This window comes from Carcharhinus amblyrhynchos, chromosome 7, assembly GCF_965287045.1.
Source record: "Carcharhinus amblyrhynchos chromosome 7, sCarAmb.v2.hapA, whole genome shotgun sequence".
NCBI lineage: Eukaryota > Metazoa > Chordata > Chondrichthyes > Carcharhiniformes > Carcharhinidae > Carcharhinus > Carcharhinus amblyrhynchos.
Genome location: NC_137330.1, coordinates 20,321,788 through 20,346,678, shown reverse-complemented (window position 1 = coordinate 20,346,678; position 24,891 = coordinate 20,321,788). Strand labels below are relative to the sequence as shown.

The following is a 24,891-nucleotide window of genomic DNA, read 5'->3' as shown; positions in this document are numbered from 1 at the left end:
CACGTATCCACATTACTCAATTCATAGCCCATGCTCAAACCATCTTATCGAGCTCCCTGTGCATTATCAACCTCACATTCTCTATTTCTGTATACAAATTACACTCACTCAATGCACCATATCACGCCCTCCCTTTCCATGCACCAGCTACTTTAGCGATCACATTCTTCCTACTATCTTTTCAAGCTCACTCTCTCCACAGATCATAGACCAACTTCTTTATCAAACTATACCAACTACTATAACCACTGCACATCATCCTTCTCTGACGTAGTGCGCGGAGGCAAATTATTGCAACATTTCTCATTACTTTTCGAAGAGAAATCAAATAAAATGTAAGTATGGCTTTTGATGTTTAGCCATATTATTCACCACTTTGGTATTCCAGCATCAGCTTTTGTGAAACTCAAACCTTGAAACGAAATTGTGGGCTATAGTGTTGATGTCCCGAGATTAAGATACAAAAGCAAGAATCACCTACCTTCATTAATCACTTAATTCATAGCCCCACGCTCAATCCACTTTATCAAGCTCATTCTCTCTACGCACCAACTCATGTAATGTTCTGTGTTCTATGTTCTATGTAACTGTCATGTTTTGTTAATGGGAATAAAGCAAAAGGTAGATTTTCGATTTTTTACCTGGTGTATAATTGTCATTTCTCACAGGAACATCAGATTTTAATTTCTATATGGGGGGGCGGGGTGCGAACATTTTTCATTTTGGAGATTCTGTCCTGGTGGCAGGCAGGAAAGTTGACAATGATTACTGCTGCACCGCAAGATGGCTGAATACACTTGATCTTCTGCTGTTCAGCTCATGAATTATGCTTAGCTGGTGGAGACGGCAAGAAGTCATCCCCGTGCACTACCACCACATGAGGTGGGGGGCAGCAAAGATCCTGGTGGCATATTCAACATGCAGGCCAGCATTACCCCTCCAGTGTCCTCGGGGGCAATCTTACCATTGCGCCCTGCTGGCCGATGGGCCGAGCAAGCCGGTAAGATCACAAGAGAGCCGAGAAATCAGGTTCGCGCCCGATTTCTCGCCTTTCGCAATCTTACTGGAGCAGGGTTAATTATACTATTTAAGTCCTGATTTGAAAAGAATTAATGAGCCTGGGATAGAATCATCTGGGCTCACTTACCTCCGTGGCCCCGCCAGAGAAGGTTCTGTCTGGCGAGTGTCATGTATAGCCCCCATAGACAAGGACTAAACGTGATGGCCTCACTGGCAGAACCAGAGGCCATAGAGGTCTCCCTGCCCCCTGAGAAGTTGAAGCCCCTCCCACCCAGCCTGGCAATGCCCACCGGCTATTCTGGCACTGCCAACCTCGACATCGGTAGTGCCCTCCAGGCATTGACAGTGCCAAACCGGTGGGGCCAGACTAGGTGTGGACTGTTCAGTGAGAGCAGGGGTCACCACTGCCAATCTGTGATTCGTAATGATTAGTTGGGGAGAGGCATAGCTCTGGGCTGCTGGGGTGGGCTGGGGGGCAGGGGAGGGGGGTAGTTGGAGGCATGTCATCATGATTAGCCGCAGAACCCCAAATGGGTTCATCCAAAATGCTTCACCCAAAATGTTGTCAATGACATGGCCAGTTAATTCTGATGTGGGTATGCCGGCGTTGGACTGGCGTAAACACAGTAAAAAGTCTGACAACACCAGGTTTTAGTCCAACCGATTTATTTGATAATATACTCACAAGCTTTTGGGGTTAGCCCCTTCGTCAGGTGAATGGAGAGTTCTGGCCTCAGACAGAGCATATAAAGCACAGACAGTTTAGAGATTACTGATTAGATTACATTCTAATCAGTAATCTCTAAACTGTCTGTGCTTTATATGCTCTGAGGCCAGAACTCTCCATTCACCTGACGAAGGGGCTAACCCCAAAAGCTTGTGAGTATATTATCAAATAAATAGGTTGAACTAAAACCTGGTGTTGTCAGACTTTTTACTGCAGTTAATTCTGATCAGCTCTCACCAGTCAATGCCTCACTGATCCATAAGTCACAAATTATAACTTTCAGACTAAGAAGAGTACAAAGCTAAGGACCTATGTTCTTTTCTCACTTCCATTCTCAGTTGCATGCAAGTAACACCTTAATCTCAGTCCCTTCAGTAGACATGTAATATGACTATTTCTTTGTAACTTATAATTTGATGTAATTTTGATTTGATTTATTCTTATCGCATGTATTGAGATACAATGGATAGTATTGTTCTGTGCATGCTATACAGGCAAAACATACTGTTCATACAGTACGTAGGAGAGAAGGAAAGTAGAGGATGCAGAATATGGTGTTGCAGTTACCATTAGGTTGTAGAGAAAGATCAGCTTAAAATAGTAGGTCCATTCAAAATTCTGATGGCAGCAGGGAGAAATCTGTTCTTGAGTCTGTTGGTACGTGTTCTCAAGCTTTTGTAATTTTTCCCCCAATGGAAGAAGGTGGAAGAGAAGACGTCCAGGGTGTGTGGGGTCCTTAATTATGCTGGCTGCTTTTGCAAGGCAGTGGGAATTGCAAACAGAGTCAATGGACGGGAGGCTGCTGGCAGTGAGATCGGCTGCTGTCAGATTTATACACAACTCTGAAGAAATACAAAACTAAAATCTACACAAAGGTACTGTTGAATGGCCACAGGATGCACAGCGATGCCTGTAGATCATTCACTCCACTTACTGCAAATGATTCTTGTAGGCTACTATGCAGACAGCCATGACAATTTTAACTTGAATTGTTTAGTATTGAGGTAATAAATAATCTTTTCAATCACAGAACTGCTTCAAAAAAAAAACCATCCTGCTGTTAATAATTGTTATGATCCCCTTAGAGTCTGACAACCTTTAAAAGAAATATGAGTTTCCCAACAACCAATGGAAACATCAAGATTTTGCATTATAAAACAAAGTAAAATCAATAGTTTTGAAAAATTGCTTAGTAGTCAACTACTACACTAAACTAAAGGAATTTCCCTTTAAACGTACAAATTAGAAGCGGGAGTAGGCCTTTCATGATGATCATGACTGATCATCAAATTCAATATCCCGATACCCCCTTCCCCCATTTCCCTTGATCCCTTTAGCTGCAAGAGCTATATCTAATTTCTTCTTGAAGTCACACAACGTTTTGGCCTCAACTACTTCTGTGGTCGTGAATTACACACATTCCACTCTCTGGGTGAAGAAATCTTTCCTTGCCTCGGTTCTAAAAGATTTATCCCTTACCCTCAAATTATGACCCATAGTTCTCGACTCCCCCCACCATTGGGAACATTCTTTCTGAATTTACACTGTCTGACCCAGGTAGAATTTTGTATGTTTCCCATCTCACTCTTCTAAACTCCAATGAATACAATCCTAACCGATTTAGACTGTCATCCCAAGAATCAGCCTGGTAAACCTTTGAAATGGGGAAAATAAAGAAATGGTTACCTGGCACACAAAATGGTTGCCTGGCACACAAAATGATTACCTGGGAAGAGACATCAAACAGGCACTGGCTTTTAGCACAGACGGTCACTTAAAGTTAAAACATGCAGGAACTGAAATGCTGCAGAAAGCTAGTTAGAGCCTGAGGCACTTTAAGATAAGGGCAGACCCAGAACAATAGAGACCGATAATAGGATCAGCCCAAGATGGGAGCATGAATACATAAATGCAACAAAAACCAATCACTGAATGTATAGATCAAAACCAGTCATTGATAGAGGAAATGTATCCATTCTATGAACAACGCTATGTTAACTGCCCATGTCTGCACCTGTCGGATTGTAATGATGTATTAACTATCGATCACCACGATCTGTCTACTCAACTGTAACAATGTGTTAAACAGCTAATATCCCGACTACCTATTGTCTGAAAGGTATAAAAATGATCAACTGCTACTGTATGGTTGAGAAGGTAGCTGCCAAGTACTGTGCAGAACCAGTGCTTTCTCCTGACGCTTCGTATCCAAAATAAAACTGTGTTATCAAACCTCCAGTCAGACTCCGGTGCTAAATTTCCCACAACACCTTCGCTGTACTCTCTCTCTACACCAAGGACATCCTTCCTCAGATAAGGACACCAAAATGGCACACAATACTCCAGGTGAAGCCTCATCAACACCCTATACAATTACAATAAAACATCTCTATTCCTATACTCAAATCCTTTCACTATGAGGGCCAACATATCATTTACCTTCTTTACTGCCTGCTGTACCTACATGTTTACTTTCAGCGATTGATGCATGAGGCCAGCAAAGGTCTCACTGAGTATCCACCTCTCTCAATTTACACCTATTTAAGCAATAATCTTCCTATTTTTGCTTCCTATTACCTTCCTATTATTGCTACCAAAGTGGATAACCTCACATTTATCTACGTTACACTGCATCTGCTGTGAAAATGCCTACACACTCAGCCTCTCCAAATCACGCAAGCAACTTTGCATCCCCCTCATGACTCACCTTCCCAAAATCTGCAAATTTGGAGATAATACATTTAGTTCCCTCTTCTAAATCATTTCTATATAATGGGAACAATTGGGATCCTAGCACAGACCCCTGCAGCACCCCACCAGTCAATGACAGAAAAAAGACCCATTTATGCCAACTGTTTGCTATCTCTATCTGCTAACTAGCTTTCTATCCATCACAGGACACTACCTGCAATCCAATGCCCTTTAACTTTATATAATAATCTGCTATGTGAGGCCTTGTCAAAAGCCTCCGGAAGTCTAAATAAACCACATCCACACAATCTCCTCGGTCAACCCTACTAGTTACATCCTCAAAAGAATTCCAATAGATTTAACATCTTAATTCAACCAAAATGCCAGATGCATTTTCTTTGGGTTGGAGTGGCCTGCCTCACCATCTTCCTGTCCAATAGGTTTTGACCTAGGGCTGTGCCTCAATGGCAAGCAGGCCACATGAGTTTGGCTCTGAGCAATTTTGTAGGTGGTCACATTAGCTTCTCTAAATGATGCTTGTATTCTTGAATTAAAGGAGATAGTTTAAAAAATAGCCACATCGAGTGATCGTAAGAATATAAGAAAATAGGAGCAGGAGTAGACCATCTGGCCCCTCTGGCCTGCTCCGCTATTCAATAAGATCATGGCTGATCTTTTTGTGGACTCAGCTCCACTTACCCACCCGCTCTCCATAATCCTTAATTCCTTTACGGTTCAAAAATTTATCTATCTTGGCCTTAAAAGCATTCAATGAAGTGGTCTCAACTATTTCACTGGGCAGGGAATTCCACAGATTCACAACCCTTTGTGTGAAGTTCCTCCTCAACTCTATCTTAAATTTGCTTCTCCTTATTTTGAGGCTATGCCCCTCGTTCTAGTTTCACCCGCCAATGGAAACAACTTCCCTGCTTCTATCTTATATGTTTCTGTAAGATCTCTCCTCATTTTTCTGAATTCCAATGAGTATAGCTCCAGTCTACTCAGTCTCTTTTCATAAGCCAACCTTCTCAACTCCAGAATCAACCTAATGAATCTCCTCTGTACCCCCTCCAGTGTCAGTATATCCTTTCTCAAGCAAGGAGACCAAAACTGTACACAGTATTCCAGGTATGGCCTCATCAGCACTTTATACAGCTGCAACATAATGTCGCTGTCGTTAAACTCCATCCCTCTAGCAATGAAGGACAAAATTCCATTTGCCTTTTTAATTACCTGCTGCACCTGCAGACTAATTCCTTGAAATTCCTGCACAAGACACCCAGGTCCCTTTGCACAGCAGCATGCTGCAATTTTTTATCATTTAAATAACAGTCAATTTAGCTGTTATTCCTACCAAAATGGATGACTTCACACTTACCAACACTGTATTCTATCTGCCACTCACTTAGATTATCTATATCCTTTTGCAGATTTCAGCATCCTCTTACACTTTGCTCTACCACCCATCTTAGTGTCATCTGCGAATTTTGACACCCTACACTTGGTCCCCAACTCCAAATCATCTATGTAAATCGTGAACAATTGCAGTCCCAACACTGATCCCTGAGGCACACCACTAGTCACTGATCGCCAACCAAACACCCATTTATCCCACTCTTTGCTTTCTGTTAGTTAACCAATCCGCTATCCATGCTAAGACATTACCCGTAACATCATGCATCTTTATCTTATATAGCAGTCTTTGGTGTGGCATCTTGTCAAATGCCTTCTGGAAATCCAGATACACCACATCCACAGGTTCCCCATTGTCCACTGCACATGCAATGTTCTCAAAGAATTCTACCAAATTAATCAAACATGACCTTCCCTTCATGAACCCATGCTGTGTCTTACCAATGGGACAATTTATACCCAGATGTCTCACTGTTTCTTCCTTATGATAGATTCAAGCATTTTTCCTACTACAGAAGTTAAGCTAACCAGCCTACAGTTACCTGCTTTTTGTCTACCTCCTTTTTTAAACAGTGGCATGACATTTGCTGCTTTCCAATCTGCAGGAACCAAAGAGTCCAGCGAATTTTGCTAAATTACCATTAGTGCAATGCTATTTCTCCCGCCATCTCTTTTAGTACCCTAGGATGCCTTCCATTAGAACCAGGAGACTTTTCTACTTTTAGCCCCATTAACTTGCCCAACACTACCTCTTTTCACGATAATGATAATTTCTAAGTTCTCACTTGCCACAGCCTTCCTGTCATCAATTTTTGGCATGTTATTTGTGTCTTCCACTGTGAAGACCAACACAAAATACATGTTCGATGCCTCAGCCATTTTCTCATTTCTAGTTATTACATCCCCCTTCTCATCCTTTAAAAGGACCAATATTTAGCCACTCTTTTTCGTTTTATATATTTGTAGAAACTTTTGCTATCTATTTTTATATTCGGAGCTAGTTTACTCTCATAATCCATCTTACTTTTCTTTATAGCTTTTTTTGTGGCTTTCTGCTGACCTTTAAAGATTTCCCAATCCTCTAGGTTTCCACTAATCTTTGCCATTTTGTATGCATTTTCTTTCAATTTGATACTCTCCTTTATTTCCTTAGATATCCATGGCTGATTTGTCTCTTTTTCTACAGTTCTTCCTTATCACTGGTATATACTTTTGTTTAGCACTGTGAAAAATCACTTTGAACATCCTCCACTATTCCGCAATTGTCCCACCATAAAGTTTTTGCTCCCAGTCTACCTTAGCCAACTCCTCCCTCATCCCTTTGTAGTTTCTTTTGTTTAAGCACAAGACACTCGTATTGGATTTTAGCTTCTCACACTCCATCTGTATTTTAAATTCAACCATACTTCTTCCAAGAGGATCCCTAATTTCAAGATCATTAATTATTCCCATCTCACTACATGGGACCAGATCCAAGATAGCTCGCTCACTTGTCAGTTCCATTACGTACTGTTCACGGAAGCTATCGCGGATACATTGTATGAACTCCTCCTCAAGGCTGCCTTGACCAACTTGGTTTGACCAATTGATATATAGATTAAAATCCCTCATGATAATTGCTATACCATTTTTACATGCATCAGTTATTTCTTTGTTTATTTCTCACCCCACCATGATGTCATTATTTAGTGGCCTACAGACTACGCCTATCAGTGATGTTTTCTCCTTACTATTTCTAATTTCCACCCAACATGAAGCAGCCTTTTATGAACCTATATCATCTCTCACTACCACCCTGATGTCATCCTTAAATATCAGAGCTACATCACCTCCCTTACCTTCCTCTCACTCCCTCCAAACAGTTTGATACCCCTGGATATTCAACTCCCAGTCGTGACCATCCAGCAACCATGTCTCTGTAATGGCCACCAAATCATTCTCGTTCACAATGATTTGTGCTGTCAATTCATTTATCTTGTTTGGAGTGCTACACGCATTCATAAGTGCCCTTATGCTAGTTTTTGTATCTTCTTTTTGAATGCTAACACTTCCATTAACAGCATCTCCTGAGATTTTCCTTTTAACTTTTCCTGATTTTTGATATAGTTGGAACATTCTCCCCACATTTTGTCCTTGATCCTTCCTTCTCGGAATCCTTATATAGGTTCTCATCCCCTGGCATATATTATTTTAAATGTCATAAGAACAGGATATGATGCTCGACTCATCTATCGACAGTTCCGACGCGCCACAGCCAAAAACCACACCGACCTCCTCAGAAGACAAACACGGGACACGGTGGACAGAGTACCGTGCGTCGTCCAGTACTTCCCGGAACAGAGAAGCTACGACATCTTCTCCAGAGCCTTGAACATGTCATTGATGAAGATGAACATTTCACCAGGGCCATCTCCACACCCCCACTTCTTGCCTTCAAACAAGCGCGTAACTTCAAACAGACCACTGTCCGCAGCAAATTACCCAGCCTTCAGGAGAACAGTGACCACGACACCGTACAACCCTGCCATAGCAACCTCTGCAAGACATGCCAGATCATCGATATGGAGGCCATCATCTCATGTGAGAACACCATCCACCAGGTACACGGTACATACACTTGCAACTCAGCCAACCTTGTCTACCTGATACGCTGCAGGAAAGGATGTCCTGAGACATGATATATTGGGGAGAACATGCAGACATTATGACAACAGATGAATGAACACCGCTCGACAATCACCAGGCAAGAAAGTTCTCTTCCTGTTGGGGAACACTTCAGTGGTCACACGCATTCAGCCTCTGATCTTCAGGTAAGCTTACTCCAAGGCGGCCTTCACATAGAACATAGAACATTACAGCGCAGAACAGGCCCTTCGGCCCACGATGTTGCGCCGACCAGTTACAAAACAATGACCCACTAACCTAAACCAATCCCTTTTCGTCCATAAACCTATCCACGGATCTCTTAAACGCCCCCAAACTAGGCGCATTTACAACTGCAGCAGGCAGGGCATTCCAATTCCTCACCACCCTCTGGGTAAAGAACCTACCCCTGACATCCGTCCTATAACTACCACCCCTTAATTTAAAGCCATGCCCCCTCGTGCTAGATTTCTCCATCAGAGGAAAAAGGCTATTACTTTCCACCCTATCTAAACCTCTAATCATCTTATATGTTTCAATAAGATCCCCTCTTAGCCGCCTTCTTTCCAGCGAAAACAACCCCAAATCCCTCAGCCTCTTCACGACACACGACAGCGCAGAGTTGCTGAGCAGAGACTGATAGCCAAGTTCCGCACACATGAGGATGGCCTCAACCAGATCTTGGTTCATGTCACACTATCTATAACCTCCACAACTTGCCTGGGCTTGCAAAATCTCACTAACTGTCCTGGCTGGAGACAATACACATCCTCTTTAACCTGTGTTTAACCCTCCCTCCACTCACATTGTCTGTAGATTTGAAACGTGATTACCTGTAAAGACTCGCATTCCAACCATTATTTTGTAAATTGAGTTGTGAACCAAAATCCCACTCACCTGATGAAGGAGCAGCGCTTTGAAAGATAGTGGCTTTTGCTACCAAATAAACCCGTTGGACTTCAACCTGGTCTTGTGAGACTTCTTACTACTGTTATCGGACAACAAATTTTATGAAATTGGGCACACAATATGGAAGCAGACTAAAATTACACTCAGAGCCTCTCCACTAAAAATCACAAAGTAACAGACACAGATTAGCAGGCAAGAGCATGCTTTTAGAATGCAAATGAGGGCTAGCACACAAGGGAAGCTGGACAGGATGGCACCTATAGGAACTAAATTAAAAAACACATCCCCACCCCACCAAATCAGCACTTCTAAACCAGTCAAACAACCTATGGAGACACCTAAAGATTAGCATAGCTAAGGAAGCATCCCTGGCCCCTCAAATTTCCTGAGAATAATCACACACCCATTGTTCAAACCCCAGAGATTCTAGACCATTAATAACCAAATGAGACAAAAACGATTAATACACATTAAAACATCGAGACAGGATGACTAAAGTCGAATACTGTAAATAAAGTATTAGCATTTGAATCACATACTACACTGAAGTTCAGGTATAACTGTAGCCCGTTGCGGCGGGTCTTTGGAGTGCTTTCGGGACAGTTCGATTGTATGACCTGACTGCACCTCCGTCGATGTAAAAGAAAATAGAGCTGTGCCGTTATTGAACTACACCCTGGGTCCGTAGTGGTCGTTTTGCCCACTTGCGCTAACACTACATTAGTTTAAACCCTCCCCGACTGCACTAGCGAACACTCCCCCTAGAACATCAGTCCCAGTCCTGCCCAGGTGTAACCCGTCCAATTTGTACAGGTCCCACCTCCCCCGAACCAGTCCCAATGCCCCAGGAATCTGAAACCCTCCCTGTGACACCATCTCTTCAGCCATGTATTTATCTGATGTATCCTGTCATTTCTACTCTGACTAGCACATGGCACCAGAAATAACCCTGAGATCACTACCTTTGAGGTCCGATTTCTTACCTTTCTTCCCAGCTCCCTGTATTCTGCTTTTAGGACCTCATCCCTTCTTTTGACTTATATCATTTGTACCAATGTGTATTACGACAACTGGCTGCTCATCCTCAACCTTCAGAATATCCTGCAGCTGCTCCAAGACATCCTTGACCCTTTCACCAGGGAGGCAACATACCATCCCAGAGTCTCGTTTGCAGCCACAGAAAATGCCAGTCTATTCCTCTTATAATTGAACCCTTTATAACTATTGCACTGGCACACTTTTTACCCCTCCCTTCTGCAGCAGAACCAACTATGGTGCAACAAGTTTGGCTGCTGCTGCTTGTCTTAGAGAGGTCACTCCCCTCAACAGTATCCAAAGCAGTACGTCTGTTTTGTAGGGGAATGGTCACAGGAGATTCCTGCACTACCTGCCTATCTTTCTTGCTCTGTCCGGTGGTCACCCATTCTCTTCCTGCCTGCAGAGTCTGAGCCTGCGGTGTGACCATCTCTGTACGTGCTATCCATGATACTCTCTAACTCACAGATGCTCCATAGTGTCTCCATCCACCGCTCCAGCTCTGAAACTCGAGTTTCCAGGAGATGTAGCTGGAGACACTTCCCACACACATGCTGACCCAGAGAACTGGAACATGGAGCAAGACACACTGCTATGCTTTTTTGATGTCTTTAAACGAGAAATATAACCCTTGCTCCTTGCTTTGCAGAAGTTATTTACCTAAGCCAAGGTTTCATTTGATTTATTACTGTCACATGTGTTAGTATACATGCTTTGTCTGTTTTCATAGAGACAGAAAGGAGAGAGTGCAGAATGTAGTGTTACAGTCATAGCTAGGGTGTAGGGAAAGATCAACTTAATGCAAGGTAGGTCCATTCAAAAGTCTGGCAGCAGGGAAGAAGCTGTTCTTGAGTTAGAACATAGAACATAGAATATTACAGTGCAGTACACGCCCTCCAGCCCTCGATGTTGCGCCGACCAGTGGAACCAATCTAATGGCCCTCTAACCTAAACTATTCCAATGTTATCCATATGCCAGTTGGTACTTGCCCTCAAAGTTTTGTAAGTATTTTCCGATGGACGAAGGTGGAACAGAGTATGTCCTGATTGCGTGAGGTCCTTGATTATGCTGGCTGCTTTTCCGAGGCAGCGAGAGGTGTAGATAGATGGATGGATGGTAGGCTGGTTTGCGTGATAGACTGGGCTTCGTTCACGGCCCTTTGTAGTTTCTTGCGATCTTGGACAGAACAAGGGCCATACCGATCTGTGATACAACCAGAAGGGATGCTTTCCGTGGTGCATTTCTAAATTTGGAAAGAGTTGTAGCGGCTATGCCAAATTTCCTAAGCCTGCTGAGAAAGTAGAAGCTATGGTGGGCTTTCTTAGCTATGGCATTGGCATGGAGGGACTAGAACAGGTTGCTAGTGATCTGGACACCTAGGAACCTGAAGCTCTCGACCATTTCCATTTCATCCCCGTTGATGTAAACAGGGGCACATCTTCCACTACACTTCCAGAAGCTGATGACTATTTCCTTCATTTTGTTGACATTGAGAAAGAGAATATTGTTGTCGCATCAGATTCTCTATCATTTTCTCAGGTGGAAATATAGGGAATTCAGAGGGGAAGTGAAGAAGAAATTAAAAATAGCAAACAGGGAGTATAAAAAGGACACTGATAGCTAGCATAAGAGGGAAGCTCAAGGTCTCTAATAGGCAAGTAAATAGTAAAAGGTTGGTAAAAGTAGAGCAATTAGGGAAAAAAGGGGGTTTACATTTGGAGGCAGAGAGCATAGCTGAGATATTGAATATTTTACCAAGGAAGAAGATGCTACCCAGTTCATAGTAAGATGATTTGATTTATTATTGTCACATCTATTAACATACAGTGAAAAGCATTGTTTCTTGCGTGCTATACAGACAAAACATACTGTTCATGGAGAAGGAAACAAGAGAGTGCAGATTGTAGTATTACAGTCAAAGCTAGGGTGTAGAGAAAGATCAACTTAATGCAAGGTAAGTCCATTCAAAATTCTGACAGCAGCAGGAAAAGAAGCTGTTCTCAAGTGGGACTTTTATTTCTTTTTTCCCGAAGGAAGAAGGTGGAAGAGAGAATATCCGGGGTGCGTGGGGTCCTTAATTATTCTGGCTGCTTTGCCGAGGCAGCGCGAAATGTAGACAGAGTCAGTGGGTGGGAGGCTGGTTTGCATGATGGATTGGGCTGCAACCATAATCTTCTGTAATTCGTTGCAGTCTTGAGCAGAGCAGGAGCCACACCAAGCTGTGATATGACCAGAAAGAATGCTTTCTATGGTGCATCTGTAAAGATTGGACAGTGTCATAGCTGACATGCCAAATTTCCTTAGTCTTCTGAGAAAGTAGAGGCATTGGTGGGTTTTCTTAACTATAGTGTTGGCATGAGGGGGACCAGGACAGGTTGGTGGTGATCTGGGCACCTAAAAACTTGAAGCACTCAATCCTTTCTACTTCGTCCCCATTGATGCAGACAGGGACATGTTCTCCTTTATGCTTCCTGAAGTCGATGACAATCTCTTTGATTTTGTTGACATTCAGGGAGAGATTATTGTTGCTGCACCAGTTCATCAGATTCTCTATCTCATTTTGTACTTTGTCTCGTTTGAGATCTGAGCCACTACGATGGTGTCGTCAGCAAACTTGAAAACTGAATTGGAGGGGAATTTGGCCACAGTCATAGATGTATAAGGTGTATAGTAGGGGGCTGAGAACACAGCCTTGTGGGGCACAGGTGTTGAGAATGATCTTGGAGGTGTTATTGCCTCCCCTTACTGATTGTGGTCTGAGAGTTAGGAAATTCAGGATCCAGTTGCTGAGGGAGATGCCGAGACTCAGGCCATGGAGTTTGGAGATGAGTTTTGTGGGAATAATAGTGTTGAACGGTGAGCTATAGTCAATAAATAGGAATCTGACATTGGTGTCTATGTTAATTAGGTGTTCCAGGGTTGAGTGCAGGGCTAAGGAAATGGCGTCTGCTGTGGACCTGTTGCAGTGGTAGGCAAACAGTAGTGGATCCAGGTAATCCGGGAGGCTGGAATTGATTCGCGCCATGACTAAACTTTGAAGCACCTCATAATGATAGATGTCAGAGCCATCGGCCAATAGTCATTAAGGCACGCTGCTTGGTTTTTCTTAGGTACCGGGATGATGGTCGTCTTCTTGAAGCAGATCGGGACCTCAGATTGTTGTGAAGAGAAGTTGAAGATGTTTGCGAATACCCCCGGCAGGATCTGAGTGCACATCCGGGTACCCCATTCCGGCCAGTTGCTCTCCATGGGCTGACCTTCAAGAAAGCTGCTCTGACATCTGCAATGGTGACCCCAGATACAGGTTCATTCAGGGCTTCCTGGGTGGAGGGCATGCTGTTGCTGAGGTAATTCAGGATGAGGTATAAAACTTCCATGAAATCAAAAATAACGAGTTACTTTACCAGCTCATCTAGAAAGGTTAGATAAGTAAAAGCAATTGTTGGGCTAAAAGAAAGGAGACAAGCTATTTCCATCCTTGGTGTAGATACCATGATTTTAACTCAGGAAGGGAGAGATAAAGCTCATGTGACAGGACTCAGATGAATTCAGTGCCAGGCCTCATTTACTTACGCAGGATTTAACTTCAGCACAAAGTTGGGAGAAATCATTGACAGGCCAATATTTGAAAGGGATATTTGTGCAGCAAGAAGCTATGACAGGTGTGTTATCATGATGTGGAGATGCCGGCGTTGGACTGGGGTAAACACAAAAAGAAGTCTCACAACACCAGGTCAAAGTCCAACAGCTTTATTTATAGCAAACGCCACCCAATATACCAACGTCTTCATGCACAGGTTCAAACAAGACTTCTTCACCGCACAGGACCTTCAACCGATACTATACATTAGATACATCGATGACATTTTCTTCCTTTGGCCTCATGGTGAACAATCACTGAAACAGCTATACGATGGCATCAACAAGTTCCATCCCACCAGACTCACCACGGACTATTCTCCAGAATCGGTTACATTCTTGGACACGTGCATCTCCATTAAGGACAGTCACCTCAGCACCTCACTGTACTGCAAGCCCACGGATAACCTCACGATGCTCCACTTCTTCAGCTTCCACCCTAAGCATGTTAAGGAAACCATCCCCTACGGACAAGCTCTTCATCTGCTCAGATGAAGAGGATCATAATAAACACTCTCAGATGCTGAAAGATGCCCTCATAAGATCAGGATGACGCTCAACTCATCAATTGGCAGTTCCGACACACCACAATCAAAAACCACACCATCCTCCTCAGAAGACAAACACAGGACACGGTGGACAGAGTACCCTTCATTGTCCATTACTTCCCCGGAGTGGAGAGGTTACGACATCTGCTCCGGAGCCTTCAACATGTCTTTGATGAAGACGGACACCTCGCCAAGGCCATACCCACACCTCCATTTCCTGCCTTCAAAACAGCCACATAACCTCATACAGACCATTGTCTGCAGCAAACTACCCAGCCTTCAGGAGAACACTGACCACAGCATCACACAACCCTGCCACAGCAACCTCTGCAAGACAAGCTGGATCTTCGACATGGATACCATCATCTCATGTGAGAACACCAGCCACCTGGTGCACAGTACATACTCTTGCAACTCGGCCAACCTTGTCTACCTAATACGCTGCAGGAAAGGATGTCCCAAGGCATGGCACATTGGGGAGACCATGCAGATGCTACGACAACGGATGAATGAACACCGCTTGACAATCACCAGGCAAGAGTGTTCTTTTCCTGTTGGGGAACACTTCAGCGGTCACGGGCATTCAGCCTCTGATCAGGTAAGCATTCTCCAAGGCAGTCTTCACAACACACGACAGCGCAGAGTGGCTGAGCAGAGGCTGATAGCCAAGTTCCGCACGCATGAGTTTGGCCTCAACCAGGATCTTGAGTTCATGTCACACTATCTTTAACCCCTACAACTTGCCTGGACTTGCAAAATCTCACTAACTGTCCTGTCTGAAAACAATACACATCTCTTTAACCTGTGCTTAATGCTCTCTCCACTCACATTGTCTGTACCTTGAAGACTTGATTAGCTGTAAAGATTCACATTCCAATCATTATTCATGTAAATTGAGTTTGTGTCTTTATATGCCCTGTTTGTGATCAGAACTCCCACCCACCTGACAAAGGAACAGCCAGTTTCAAAAGCTAGTGGCGTTCGCTACAAATAAACCTGTTGGATTTTAATCTGGTGTTGTGAGACTTCTTAAACTGTTTATCAGGCATCAGGTTCTTCCTGTTCTTCTGTTCTTCCTGGCCCACAAAGAAATTGTATTCAAAAAAAACTGTACTTCACTGCACCTCCAGGAACTGACATGTCATCTGGGTTGGCAAGATTTGTTTTAAATTGTTGTCCAAATCCTCCTCTCCTTTGATTAAAAAAATGTTAACTGTGTTGTGGGGCTTCCCATTAGTGCTGGGGAAGGAATGGTACATTCCCTGTTGCATGACAGGGATGCTCATCTGACATTGGGAATTGTGCAGATATGTCAGGATTATCAGCTGCCAATCGAGCAGCTTCTCAAATTTAAGCTCCAGTTCAATGGGTTCGAGATCCTCCAAGGAGCAGCCCTCCCAGCACCTCAAATATTGATGAAGCAAAGAAGGAAATGGAGCAGGAGAGAAAATTCAACCAAGTTCAGACACCAAAATGGTGGTACAGAAATAGGGTGGGAAAGTGGCCAGTGAGATTTAACAGGGAATGGTGCTGAAACATTACATTTAATACACAGCAGATATATAGATAAAAGGGCATTAACAGGAATGGCGTGATGGATATTGCATACTATGAGGAGGGTAAAAAATATCCTTCTCAGCAACATTCTCTTCAATGGAGAAAAAAAGCTGCTTGAGCAGTTGCTCAGTCATTGCAGGAAACAGGTAGAAAAAATGTTTACTTACAATGTAAACAGGTTTGGTATACATGCTTAAAACTAGACATTCAGAAGTATCAACATTAGTAGATTTGGGACTTAATGCATAGAAATAAGCTGCACATCAATATAAATTATGATTGTTCGTGCAAGCTCATTACCCTAACAAAGCTTAGAATAAATGGTGTCATGATATCTTCTCAGAAACAATTAAAATGGACTCTTATTTTCTTGATTTATCACCCGGTTTTAAATAGGTCTGTAGCTTTATCCTCCAGAAGACTGAGGTATATTAGTGTGGAAATAAACTACCTTGATCAAAATTTCCAAAAGCAACCTCCTGCTTTATTTTAACCACAAACACTATGTTGAGTGCTGAAATCTCCAAAAGGGATCACTTTCCTTCAACTAAGAACCAATTCATATCTAAAGACGTGACTACATCGTTAGCTATCTCAACTCTGGCTTCAATAGGCTTCATAATGATGACTAGCTAGAATTACGAACTCGTGTGGAAAGATTTCATGGCCCGTTTAAATTAATTATCCAATTCCTCCATTTCTACCCTTATAAACTTTATGTTGGAACTAAGTCATTGTGCTAGTGGTGAAAGGCTGATGCCCTGTTTCAGTGCTAAGATACAGCAATTCCAATCGATCACATGCAAAAATAGGCATCATTTTATTTACGAGAACTCCCAACATGCATTGGGACAAGATTGAAAAATATTCATTGTTTTTAACCTATCCATTTTATCTCCATTCTCTTACCAACAGATTGATGAAGCTGTCTGCATGATCATAACATAGTGACAATTGATACATTTTAATTGGAGAATTCAATACTACTGAATCATCAGCCTCTCACTGCCTCCCAAACTTCACCCAAAAATAAACAAAAACGTCGGTATTGTTCCCAAAATGGGGATCAAAGGTCATGGGTTTTCTCCTGAAGTTACGACAGTTCCGGTAATGATCGTTAATTAGAACCATAAACCTAAAATATGAAGTGTGCTATGTGAAGATAAGCTACAGACAATTGTAGATGCCACACTGCAGGGCAATGATTGGTCAAAGGTCAAAAGGATCACTTATTATGTTACTGTGAAAAAACGCAGGCTGCCTCTGACTGCCAGGAATAAAATCTAATTGTCAAACCAAAAATCTTTTGTTTTCAAATATACCAGAACTTCAACCTACTTAAGAAAAAATCCCATGAAACATTGAGTAGGAGTTGTAATATCCTTAATATTAATTGCTGGAAAGACAATGTCAACCCCCCAAACAAACTTTAAAAATTACGGTAGATAATTTTAAATGCAAAGGACAGAATTTCATTGTTTGGAACTAATTATGAATCAAAAAGAATGCATATACCTTTTTGTTTTAAATTTGCCCATACTCTACAAAGTTACTATTCCAATTCAGCAGTATTTAAAGTCTATTTATAAGTCACAAGTAAGACTTACACTGTAACACTGCAGTGGAGTTACTGTGAAATTCCCCTAGTCGCCACATTCCGGCAGCTGTTCGGGTCACCGTACCTAACCAGCACGTCTTTCAGTCTGTGGGAAAAAACCAGAGCACCTGGAGGAAACCCATGCAGACACGGGGAGAACATGCAAATTCCACACAGACAATGACCCAAACCAGGAATCAAACCCAGGAGTCCCTGGTGCTGTGAGGCAGCAGTGCTAACCACTGTGCCACCATGCCACCCACAAGTCATCCTATCAAGCTGTTGGCAAGAAACTCATGGCCTTGTTTTTGTTGTCGATGTCCTTCTTAGGTCACAACACAAACTTTTTTCACAATTTTTCAGTTTCACTCACCATGAACAACGTATAAAGTTTTAATTATATTGAAACCTTCCCCCCGATCAACAGCATTGTGTATTGCTGTAATCACAACTGTATATCCTTAGAAGCATGAAGGAGTTTTAAAGAGCAATTGTAACAAACAATTACTGTGCAAACTAAAGTGAGTACTACAGGATTAGTAAAGAAGGTGAGTCTGAAAGGAAACAGTGCAACAGGTAAGAGTGAGTGGGCTAAGTGGCAAAGAGTTAGTGAGAATGATTAGTCGGAGTCAGAGGTACATCCAGAAATCTATGAAACTCAAATTGGTAACACTGCCACGGAGCCAGAGGATTGGTGGGGAACAGGTGTTAGTTTGCTCTATTAAACTGATCATATTTCAATGTTGAAATTTACTTGATGGTAGTTTCCATACAGTGGGATCTTCCTATCCTGCCCACCCAGGGATTGGAAATTTTCACGCAGGGTCAATGGACCTTTGAATAGTTTGTTAAATTATCTGTCCCGCCCAACTCAACGATTCCCACAGCAAGCGGGATTGGGGAATGTGTGTTTTGGATTCATAGATTTCCGGTGTCTTTTTACTATTTTTATTATTTTAGTCTTTCAGTGATGAGTTTCTTAGAATTTTACAGGTCAGTGTCTTTTTACAAGCATAACTTACATGGAGTTTTAGAGTTCAATGCTAAGTTTTCTAATTACAGTAAAAAGTCTGACAACACCAGGTTTTAGTCCAACCTATTTATTTGATAATATTCTCACAAGCTTTCGGGGTTAGTCCCTTCGTCAGGTGAATGGAGAGTTCTGGCCTCAGACAGAGCATATAAAGCACAGACAGTTTAAAGATTACTGATTAGAATGCGAATCCTTACACCTAACCTGCTGTTCAAGACCTGAAGTGGCTGATAATGTGAGTGGAAGGAGCACTGATCACAGTTTAAAGAGATCTCTTTAAACTCTGGCGTTGTCAGACTTTTTACTGTGTTTACGCCAGTCCAACGCCGGCATACCCACATCAAGTTTTCTAATTGTCAGGGTTCCAATTATCTAGAGCTGAATGGAATGGCTACCATGTTGGAATATGTTGCATATGCATCCTGTTCAACCTGGAAACTCCAGGACATTTAATGTGACATGGATAACCACACTATAGGAAGTTGCATAAACTCAAACTCTGAATTTCAAAGTTTGAGGAATATCTGGAGTCACTGCATTAAAGTTGAAAGAGTTTTGCAGAATTTACATTCTAGGAGCCTGTCACCCCTTAATGGTGCAAGAGGTACAAAGGAAGATACACGTAGTGCAGGTTTCCCCCCAAGCCAGTGGTACTTGCTCATCAGTTTTCAATTTTGAATACTGCAGACAGTGACAATTCCTTAGGGGAATGCAGTTGAGTCAAACACCTGGCATCCTGGTTAACTCTAACCAAGGGAAGAGCAGAAACGCAGTAACTGTTGGGGATTCGATACTTAGGGCTAGAGGCATGCATTTTTGTAAATATGAATGTGATTCCACAAGGTATGCTGCCTCCCTGCTGCCAAGGTAAAGGATATCATGAAGCAGGTACAGGATATTCTGTGCGGGGGTAGGGGAACAACCAGAAGTTGTGGCCCAAATGGAACCAACAACATACCTAAAAAAAGTGCGGACATACCTTTCACTCAGAGCATCTGGAGATAAGAAAAAGATTCCAGAACAGGATTAATTCCAGTTGCCACATGTTAGTGAATAGTGAACCAGGAAGAATTAGCACAAGTAAATGTACGGTTCTGGGAGAAGCAATACAAGATAAACTTATGGGACCTGAATAAAGCTGGAACAAGTTAGTAAGTGTTATGACTTTTAGCTTGAAACCATTCATTCTTCTTACAGGAGGACCCATCTCTGTTCATCAATCACCTCACACATTCTGCTTAGTATGGCTGTCTCTCCCTTGCATCGTTTTGACATTGTACTGCCTGCTTTATCCCATGCACCAACAAGGCAGTGAAAACCAAAGTTGTCTTCTGGAGCTGAAAAGTGGACTCCTAACGCAAATCTAATCCTCAACATGTATTTATTAGCTAAAAAAGTGGTTGGCTTACACTGAGTACAGGCCTAAACGTGCATTTTATACACTACGATTTACGGTTTCTCAAAAATTGCAGGAACAAGATTGAAGAAAATCTAAAAGGTAAAGGAAATACTAAATTCTATGCAATGAATGAGTTGAAGGCACAAGTTGGGATTACTGAATGCATTAACAGTTACTTGGGCCAAACTAGAGCAAAGAATTGAGGAATGATAAATAGGAACAAGAGGACATGGCAACATTGATTAAGGATGATGTTACAATTTTAACCAGGATTTACTGTATGGTTCTAGTCTGAATCTATTTGGCTTGAGGTACAGAAGGCAATCTGTTGGATTGTTGGGAGTTTTTTTTAAATAGAGATCCAAACAGTGAAAAGAAGGTAAATGAGCAAGTTTGTCTTCAAATTTCAAAGATTTGAAACAAAGATAAAATAGTAATATTGGGAGATTGTGATTACCCTAATACAAACTAAAATAAATATACTGCTGAGGATCTGGGAGAAAAGGAATTTCTGCTACATGGACATGGAGAATCAATGGTTTAATAAGGAAGGTTCTGGGAAATGAACTCAGGTAAATGGAATGGCCCAAATTTAACCACCCCACCCACCACGGGAATCAGAGCAGGCAAGGGGCGGACCATGGGACGTCCATCGGCCTTGAGTGGGATTTTATAGTTGCAGTACAAATGAGGCTGTAAAACCACACCCAGTGTCACAATAGAAAGTGACCTTGTGAACAAGGATCGCAGCATAATTCAATTTAACTAATTGTGCAAAGAGAGAAGAAAATACCAAAAGGTAAAATGCCTAACCAGGGAAAAGCTCATTTCAATGATTTAGGAAAGAAACTAGCCCAAGTATTTTGGGAAAATTGATTGCTGGATAAATCAGTAACAGAGCAACGGAGGCTTGTTCAGTTATAAACTAGGTATAGTCCTTTGAAGGGAAAAGGTATATAAAGCTAATACACCCTGTGTCTGTGATGATTGTCCCTTTAAGGATCAATATGCAGAGGGTCACATGACCAAGGGACCCAATTGGATGGGTGATAACCCTGATAAGCGCAATAGTTGATTGCAGCCATGAGGCTGCAAACTTCTGGATAATTTTAACCTGTAAATAAATGAGTTTGTTTTCTCTAAACTGGTGAGCAAGCATCTTAACAATGACAAAAAAAAGTTAAACTACAACAGAAAAGGGCAGCTTATGACAAATATTAATTCAGTTAATAATAATCAGGAAGATCAGAAAGTACAGGAGGACAAGTTAAAGCTATCGACCAAGGGAAATAGGATTAGCCATGGTAGTTTGTTTTGTTTTGTTTTGAGACAATGTAGCTTCCTTCTATGCTGTAAATTTCCAACGATTCTATATAAAGAATAAATAGTTCGATAGGAAATTTTGGGCCAGAAATTGCCCATAAAACTCCAGGAAAAGGGGTGATGGCACATATTATTTTGCCCGATGATTCTCAAAACTCTCCACGGTGCAGTTAAAAACTTTGAAGACTCATGGATGAAGGTGAAATTATCCAGAATGGCAGCTGTAAATTCTCTGCATTGTCAGTTTACGCTGTTGACAATTAACTGGTTGTAAACTAGTTAAGAGTATTTGTGGAAAAATAACATCACACACTAACTTTAACTTTCTGGCTAACGAACTTGATCAAGTTTTTTTGAGGAAGTGACGAAGATGATTGATGAGGGTAGGGCAGTGGATATTATTTACATGGACTGCAGTAAGGCCTTGACAAGGTCCCTCATGGCAGAATGGTGCAGAAGGTGAAGTCACATGGGATCAGAGGTGAGCTGGCAAGGTGGATACAAAATTGGCTCGGTCAAAGAAGACAGAGGGTAGCAGTGGAAGGGTGCATTTCTGAATGGAGGGCTGTGACAAATGGCGTTCGTTAGGGATCAGTGCTGGGACCTTTGCTGTTAGTTATATATAAATGATTTGGAGGAAAATGTAACTGAATTTATTAGTAAGTTTGCTGACGACAGAGGTTGGTGGATTTGCAGATAGTGATGAGGACCATCAGAGGATAAGCACAGTAAATGGCAGAACCCTTAGGAGTATTGATAGGCAGAGGGATCTGGTTGTACAGATACATAGGTCACTGAAAATGTCAATGCAGGTGGAGAACGTAGTCAAGAAAGTATACAGCATGCTTGCCTTCATCAGCTGGCGTATTGAGTTTAAAAATTGGCAAGTCATGTTGACGAGTTATAGAACCTTAGTGAGGCCACACTTGAAATATAATGTTCAATTTTGGTCACCACATTAACAGAAGGATGTGAAGGCTTTGGAGAGGTTACAGAAAAGATTTACCAGGATGTTGCCTGGTATGGAGGGCATTAGCTATGACAAGAGGTTGGAGAAACTTGGTTTGTTCTCACTGGAGCAATGGAGGTTGAGGAGAGACCTGATAGAAGTCTACAAGATTATGAGGGGCACGGACAGAGTGGATAGTCAGAAGCTTTTTCCCAGGGTGGAAGAGTCAATTACTAGGGGGCATATGTTTAAGATGCAAGGGGCAAGTTTTAAAAGAGATGTACAAGGCAGATTTCTTTTTACACACGGAGACTGGTGGGTGCCTGGAACTCGTTCCCAGGGGAGGTAGTGGAAGCGGATATGGTAGTGACTTTTAAGAGGCATCCTGACAAGTACATGAATGAGATGGGAATGGAGGGGTATGGTCCCCGGAAACGTAGGGGGTTTTAGTTGAGTCAGGCAGCATGGTCAGTGCAGGGCTGGAGGGCCAAAGGGACTGTTGCTGTGCTGTAATTTTCTTTGTTCTTTGTATGTGAAGCATTATTTTAGTCAGTTTCAGCTGAAACAAGACAAACCAAAATAGACAATCAAAATGAATAATGTTGTCCAGCATCATACACACCAAATAAATGTTAAGGTGGAGAGGGGATTTACGAGAATAATATCATTAATCATCAGAATTTCCCCTTTCTTCTAAATCTCTCCAACAACATGTTTGACATAACATAAATCGAATTTTCATTTTTGAACTTTCAAAGAGCCGACAAGAAATTTCCTTCAAACATTTTCTGATTTTTTGACCTTTCTCACAATGTAGGAGCAGGCAATCTAGACCTGAGATAGGATTAGGATTCCTGAGAGTACTGAGGATGAGATCCATTGGCTAAAGGATGCACCATGTAGCAACACTACTTCACCCTCTGGGCACAATCTTATCTGCCGTTCATGCTACACTCCAGCAGTAACAAAGTCAGAGAATTTGGCACCTGCAGTCATCAATGGCCATAACACTTCAGCATATGTGTTTGGAGGGTTGGGAATAATGCATTGCTTAACTTGCTCCCTTCTTATCGTGGCCAAAAATTCTGCAGTAATTCACATCCTGCCACCGTTGCCAGTGAGAATTGAGAATTTGGTGCCCAGGCAAATCTCCATTCACTGCAGCGGGACTGGAGAATCCCAGCTGTGGGTGAGACAAAAAATCCAGCTCTGTGTCACTTACTAACTAATTATGATGAAACACTCACCCATCCTTTCACAACTACAATACAATGGAAGTAGCAGAATGGCACAGAAGGGACAGCTTTTAAAAAAATCAAAAATAAAGAAATAAGAGAAAAAATGTTTAAATATGAATTTAAAAAAGGATATAGATAGATAGATAGATGAACAAATGTGTTGCAGCTTTGTATTTTCAATTGGACATAATGCTGTTGTATAATTAATACCAAACAACAACTTGTATTTATATTGCACTTTTAACATAGTAAAAAGTCGAGTGTTTCACACCATATTGCAAATAGTACATGATCAACTCTAGAATGATTCAAATAGTACATGATCAACTCTAGGCTGAAACTAAAACAGGCAAGTAACACTGAATTTCCCATTTTATTCCAAGTCGAATTCAGGATGTGATAATCTAAATATCTGATAAGACCACAAAATTTATAACAGTTAAAACACAATGAAGTTTAATTGCACTTTGCATACAGGCCAACTATAAGTCTGGTACAAACCAACCACAAAAGTCAGAATTCTCCAAATGGTGGATTTGGGAGTGCAGAAATCAGTTTCATGCCAGCATGAATTTCCTGTGGTATCTTCCACTGGTGCCCACGATGGCAGATTGGTAAACCTGCTGGAGTCTGATGTGAAACTAGTTTGCATCCTGTTAATGGGATGCAGGTGAAAGCATAACCAGAATCTTCCAACTGCATCCAATTCCCAGCGACTTCATCAAGAAAACACACTGAAATACACAGCAACAAATTGGCATGCAGATGTGGAAACTGGATTCTGGGGCTACGTCCACAGTTCAGAATAATGACAACCCCTGAATTCCAGAACACCATAGCAATGGGTAGATCTTCCAGATTCAATGTCACTGAGGATGTCCTTCTTCTAACCTCAGAATGTTTCCAGAAATCCATTTTCTTTCTCAGGAGGTTCATCTTCCAACCTCAGACTGTTTCCAGAATTGTATTTTCATTTTCAGGAGCACTCTCTGTAATGCTGGGCAATATTGTGCATTGTATGTGAGCAACATCAGGCCTGTCCCACCAAAGAATATAGCTCAAGACACCTTGTTGCATAATTAATGATGCTGGAGCTGGAAAATACAATGTGTTCTCTGCCAGCCTCCACAGCGGGAAACACTCCTCATTCCCACCCCTATCACAGTATT

At 42.0% G+C, this 24,891-nt stretch overlaps 1 protein-coding gene across 4 annotated transcripts in view; it reads right to left on the bottom strand.

The window, feature by feature from the left end:
• Positions 1-24,891, bottom strand: part of bmp5 (bone morphogenetic protein 5) — a 193,853-nt gene that overhangs the window by 126,969 nt on the left and 41,993 nt on the right. Inside the window, exon 1 of one of the 4 annotated variants that reach the window (XM_080192014.1) lies at positions 17,791-17,899. The exons of the other annotated variants lie outside the window; for them this stretch is intronic. Coding sequence (XP_080048140.1) covers positions 17,791-17,839 — 49 coding nt within the window. The 5' untranslated portion in view covers positions 17,840-17,899. Of the gene's footprint in view, positions 1-17,790; positions 17,900-24,891 lie in introns of those variants that run through there. 4 annotated transcript variants of the gene reach the window in all.